Source organism: Apaloderma vittatum, unplaced genomic scaffold, assembly GCF_000703405.1.
Source record: "Apaloderma vittatum isolate BGI_N311 unplaced genomic scaffold, ASM70340v1 scaffold8771, whole genome shotgun sequence".
In the NCBI taxonomy this organism is placed as follows: Eukaryota; Metazoa; Chordata; class Aves; order Trogoniformes; family Trogonidae; genus Apaloderma; species Apaloderma vittatum.
In genome coordinates, this window is record NW_009698462.1 from 56,288 (window position 1) to 62,287 (window position 6,000).

At 36.5% G+C, this 6,000-nt stretch overlaps 1 protein-coding gene across 1 annotated transcript in view; it reads left to right on the top strand.

Moving 5' to 3' along the window:
* ADAMTS6 (ADAM metallopeptidase with thrombospondin type 1 motif, 6) overlaps positions 1-3,731 on the top strand; it is a gene marked incomplete at its 5' end in the record, with an annotated part of 49,992 nt that extends 46,261 nt beyond the window's left edge. Inside the window, one exon of the mRNA XM_009878019.1 lies at positions 3,079-3,731. Within this exon, the coding sequence (XP_009876321.1) occupies positions 3,079-3,188 (110 nt within the window). The remainder of the gene's footprint in view (positions 1-3,078) is intronic.
* Between the last annotated feature and the right edge of the window lie 2,269 nt (positions 3,732-6,000).

A 6,000-nucleotide genomic window follows, 5' to 3' on the forward strand; every position in this document is an offset into this window, starting at 1 on the left:
TTCTTTCAAAACAGTTATTCTCTAAATTTTTATATTCCCTAAAGTTTGAGCACTTGACGACAGCGTCACTAAGACTACTTCTTTTAACATAATTAATCTCTGCACAGTATATAGTGGAGTATCTTTTACAAAGGTTTTCCAACCACTAGGAGTTTAATATCCTGTTTATATGGAACAAGTACTCTGATTTTGATTATTTTTAAAAAAACCCAAACACTGATTTATGCTGGATTTGGAAGGTAATTAAGTACTTTTAAGTGGGCATGATTTAGTCCCAGTCTCGTCTTAATTTCAAAGTATTATTTGTAGTTACCATGTTCCACATGATTTGAAATGTATTCAGAATTACTTTATTCTCCTAATTATCTGTATGTCTGCTGAATCTAGTCTGCTAAAGGCCATCTGAAATGTTACCTGAAAAACTATTTTATCTATTTTTATGTCATTTCAGTTTTCCTTGTGTTTTTTGTGATACGTCTTTTTAGTCTCTTTAGCTGAAGGCACAGTGATGTTAACTGTGATTTTATTACTGTAAGGTTAATAGCATAATATTGTCTGATCTAGCCATAAAGTTCAGGAAGAGAGAGTTTAATACATGTAGCTTACTGAGACTTATTAGCAGTAGTTATTAGGACCAAAAAAGGCTCTGCTAAACCTCTTACATTCAACCACAGTCCTACGAAGAATAGTCTACTTCATCAGCCACCATATCTATTTCAAGACTGATTTTTAAAACAGAAGTTGCGGGCAACTTCCAGAATACTGGCTCACTGCTGTCCAAATGGCATTGGCTGAACAGGGTCCAGTTTTAGTCAAGAGGAAGAATAACTTAAAGAAACTTGAAATAGGGTAATTTCAAATCCTACTCTTAGCAAAAATACAGTTACTGGCTTTACCTGTGTTAAACAAAATAAAATGTGTATGAGGGTTATTTTTAGGATTGAGTGAACTTTTTACATCTCATCAACATCAAGTGAGCCTTTTCATTCCTCACTTCAGTTATAATTCACCATCTGTCTCTCCTGTATTCCCAGTCCTCACAGACACAAGCACCTATAATTTTTCTGGAAGATATTTAACCTCTTTTGGGAAGAGTTTTTGAAATTATTAAAACACAGTGACCATGTGTGGTTGATGATAGAGAAATATGTCTGTTTCAAACAGCTACAACTGATGACTTTTCAAACAGCTACAACTGATGACTTTTCACCTGGCATCCAACTCTGTTTCCAAATTGAGAAAAAATTAGAAAAGCAGTGCATAAAACATTGGGTAGATGGAGTAAAAAGATTACAATAAAAGCACTATATCTGTGTTAATGAAATAAAGTTTAAATCATTTCATGACCTCTACTTATCTAGCTAAAAGCATGCATATTGCCATTATCAGAAATAACATTCAATACAGACCCTGAAGTTCAGCCTCACTAATGGTTTCCTCGGTTCAAATACTAAAAATTTTTATCTGAGCTTAACTTCCTAGCGCAGTATGCTTGCAGCGTGAACGCTCTGTCCATAATTACCATAATTAGCAAAAATAATGTACTAGGAGTTTGTGTGTAGAAGAAAGACAAATAGGAGTAGCTGGATGATTGTACATGCTGATTGTGTTTGTTTTACTATTACTTTTTCCTTTTCTTACCTGTTTGGTCTGTCTGCTGCCTCTTTCATATTTAGCTTACCCACATCTCGGAGTCCAGGACTGTTGTTCTGTCAGGCCTTGTAACAACAGCATCCTGGCCTCCAGTCTTCACTTCTAGATATCAAATCAATACAAAATATGATAATGGTCAAAGTACTGTTAATTCATCTCCTTTTCATTCACATGTTCTATAGCTGTTGTAATTTGAGAAAGGTTGTAGGAGGGAGTATCAAACATGACCTTGAAAGAGTAAAAGCTTACAGCATTCTTTTGAGACAAATAATTTGCTGAGAAATTAATCTAATTTCATTTTTCCATCACTTAATTTTTGTAATTCAAACTCATGGAATTACTTTTTCTCCATATACCTTTTCCATCTTCCTACACATGAAGCAAAACTCCTTGCCAAAGTCCTATTTTAATACCAGTCTGGAAGGAATTGAGAAAATGCTTTTAACTAAAAATCCCCTGACAGTCACCTATCACCATATTCTCACCAGTGCAGAGGAACTCTGTAGCAGCATCTGAGCTGTGGAACCTGAGTGCACTACTGAGCTGTCAGGTACAGTTCTATCTCCAGCAGTATCAGAAGAAGAGCTGGGCATGGACCAAACTATTCAATTCCCTATTCACACCTTCTTTCTATGGAAGAAAACTGAGTCAGAAGAGAGAACCACATGGTCCAGCAGTGCTCCTGTTACGTACTCCTGCAAGTCACTTTAGATACAACATGTGTGGAATGGAAAAGAAGGGAACCTCCCTCCATGTGGTTGAGCTCTTGTTCTCCCTCCTTGCCAGTGTGAAAAGGGCTGCATTAAGTCTACCATATAGGGAAAACAAAACTGTGAAAAAAGCTATTATGTCTCCATTGCAGGCATAAAAATGGCTTTGCCTACTACACAAAAGCAGTTGTGGATGTGTGGAACCAAGACTAAAATGCAATCCAACATTCAGTCTCTAAACTCATATTGTTGGTGCCCTTTTTTCATAATCCTCATCTTTTTCTCCATCCCCGTTAGCGTCAATGTACATTTTATTTCCAGGATTCTTCCAAATGAAAAGGCATGATAGTAAATAGTGCAAATTGTGTTAGAGTTTGGATAACCTCTCAAGGATGGATAAAGTAACTCCTTAGGAAAAGCTGTAAAAAGTATTGTGAGGAAAATGACTCACATTTCCTAGCTGTCTAAAGTGACCATTTATCCCAGTAAACGATAATTTTTCTGAGACAAAATGGGCAGACTTCTAAATGTCTGGGAGAGAAGCCCTGCAAACATTTTTTGTCTTTTAAAAATATGTTGTGTGCACTAGGCTAGAAAGTAGCTGCAAAGAGAGCAAGGTGGACTGATGGAGAAGCAGCATGTTAAATGTCAAATTTGCTTTGAACTTTGATTTTTATTTGTGATTTTTTTTCTCTTTAATACTCTTAATTATTAGAGTGCAAAGATGTGAACAAAGTGGCATATTGCCCACTGGTGCTGAAGTTCAAGTTCTGCAGTCGAGCATACTTCAGACAGATGTGCTGCAAGACCTGCCAAGGACACTGACCTACAGAAAGCACAAGAATATGCCTCGTTGTTATCATTGTGGAAGAGTGTCCATCGAAGAGAGCCACACAGCGGAATGAGATTGATGTCTTTGCAAATGCATTACCCTGTGGAAAACGTAACCACTGGTCAGCCACAGCTGACAGGATTTCAATATTATTTTAACTTCTGTGAAGTGGGATTTATTAATCCAAAGTGCTGGACACAGTATAAGGAGGGCATGCCAAATTGGAAAGATCCACGCAACACATATAGAATAGCTTACTGTGGAACGTTTGTGTTCCTTTGACTAAATCCAATAGTCTGTTTACCTCCTTGGACCATTAAAATAATTTTTATTATGGACTTAGCAATGACACTGAATCCATTTGTATTTAAAACTGTTTAAAATGTAGCTGTTATGACTTGGTCTACTATGGAAGTAAAGAATCAAAAAAAATGTTGTCATAGCTTAAAAATGTTAACTATTTTATCTCACAACACAGCACCACAATTTAAATTATGAAATGAGTTTGAAAATGTTATTTAAGGAGCAGAAATTTTTTTTAAAAAAATGTATTTTTCCTTCGTTCCACCTAATTCCCTTTGGAGTAATCCGTATTTCCTGAACACTGCTGTGAGCCATATATAAAGCTATACTAAATAGAACAACCGTGAGGGACTTAGTTTTAAGAGGTGCAACAGTTATTGCAGTGGTGCATAAAATACAAGTGTGCTATGAAATGAAATTAAATCTGTATTGCAGGTTTATAGCCATCTTACCGTTGCACAAGTAAAGCTGAGATTTTCACTGAAAGGGAACATATTTCAATATCATGGAGGAGGCAGACTCCAACGGTGATGAAGACCATATAGCCAGCTCTTTCACTACTCTGGTACAGAACTTGCTTAGAACTTACACTTTGAGTCCAGCTCGCTTTTGTTTACAACACCAGCCACAAAGAAGAAACAACTTTGCAGGCGTCTAGATCAGGTTTACATGTTACTTTTGATCCTCTAAAACTAAGGAATTCCAGTGCAAAAGATAAGCCTACTGTGTAATAGCAACAATCCTTTGCAAAGCTGAACGTTAAAATGGTTTCCAGATGTCCCCTTCTTTGATTCTGTAGCAGAAGGAGATTTGTTTATGTGAAAGAATATATGAATGTGCGGTTCAGGAGACCACATCCAAGTGGGCAAGGTTGCAACCAAAGAATAAATGACTCGTGAAGATTATCTAGGTTCTGTTCAAGTGAGAAGTCAAAAGTGTGCTTGCGCCAAGAGGCCTGCTGGACTATCAGGAGAAAGGCACACTGGAAAAGAGGTGGCTAGAATGAATTTTGGCCACCTTCACCTAAATGACCAGGTAGATATTTAAAGCTAGACCATAATTTCATTTAGGGGCAGCTTTCAGCATGAGACAAATGAACTCATGCCTATGGATTAGTAGCTAGATGCTTTAACTATTCTGCTGCCGTACTCCACTTACTTCCTATTACTACGTTTTTAATATTCATCAAATACTATGCATTTTTAAATGTGAAGCCAAACTACTTAGGCAAGTCATATTCAAAAATATACCATGAAAATGTTAATTGTCATGCTCCTCTTCCCCTTCACTTTTCAGTAACAGACTCAACGAGGAGATAAGGAAAGTAGGTACTTGTTTATATTAATATATTGTACTTGAACACTTGCATTTTGCAGCAGGTACTTGATGAATGTGCTTTTGTGTCCAACTATGCCTCCTTTGTTGTAGTGCAATTAAAATTATGTGAACAGTAATGTGTTACAAATTCTAACCAAATAGCACTTTTTAAAAAAAGTACTCTTTTCAGTGAAAAATAATTTCGAAACATCATGAGATTGAAGTGTGCCAATAAAAAGCCAAATGTATTGCACGCTATTTACTAATGTGGATTAACATGGAACAATAGATACTGTTAACAGGAATAGTTATGAAATCCACCCAACATATTGACAATCTATCTGTGGGGTTTTGTGTAGCCTACGTATTCATGAACATCGAATTACTACCATCTGCTACCTCTTGCTAGTATTTCCACGTCTGTACGTCTATGACCAGTGGAATTCATTTTCAGGTGGCTTGCATGTATTCACGTATGCTTATCTGCTTCTCACATCACCATGTAAACAACTCCTGTTAAAACTGACACCAGCAGATAATAAAGCCCCAATCTTTAGGAGTGGCACATGGGGATTAAGGGCAGTATATAGTCCTTCTCAGTTAAATGAATTAACTTTCTATATTCTTTTGAGAAAACACCTTGGTGCTAGCATGCCCTGGCTAGGTCAAATATATGATGAAAGGGAAAGGGGTTGCTATGGTACTCCCTAAGTAAGAGGCCTCTTTCTATCAGGGTCTGTTTTACTCCAGGGCATGATCTTTTTTATCAGCTAATGTGTCTATTCAGCTATGTATTTGAAAGAAACCTTTTTTTTTTTTTACCTCACTTTAATTTTTTAAGGAGTGTTTCCAAAGACACATATTGCTCTCTTACTGGTGCTAGGACATTAGGGAGTCCAATGTTTACTCTGCAACATAACAGCACTGAGGCTGGAATTCAAAGAACTCCCTGGTGCAATGTTGAATTGTATTGTTAAAGGGAACAAAACACAGAATGTATGCGGATTTACAAACTAAGCAATGCTTCAGATTAAGACCGAAAAATGAAACCTAATTCAAAGAAAAATAATTGGTTTCCACAGCACAGTTCATTGTTGCTGCTACACTGTAGACATTTTATATAATCTAAGCTAAATAGTGTTATATTCCTAAATAGTGACAAAATAACTATTTGTATAGGCTATA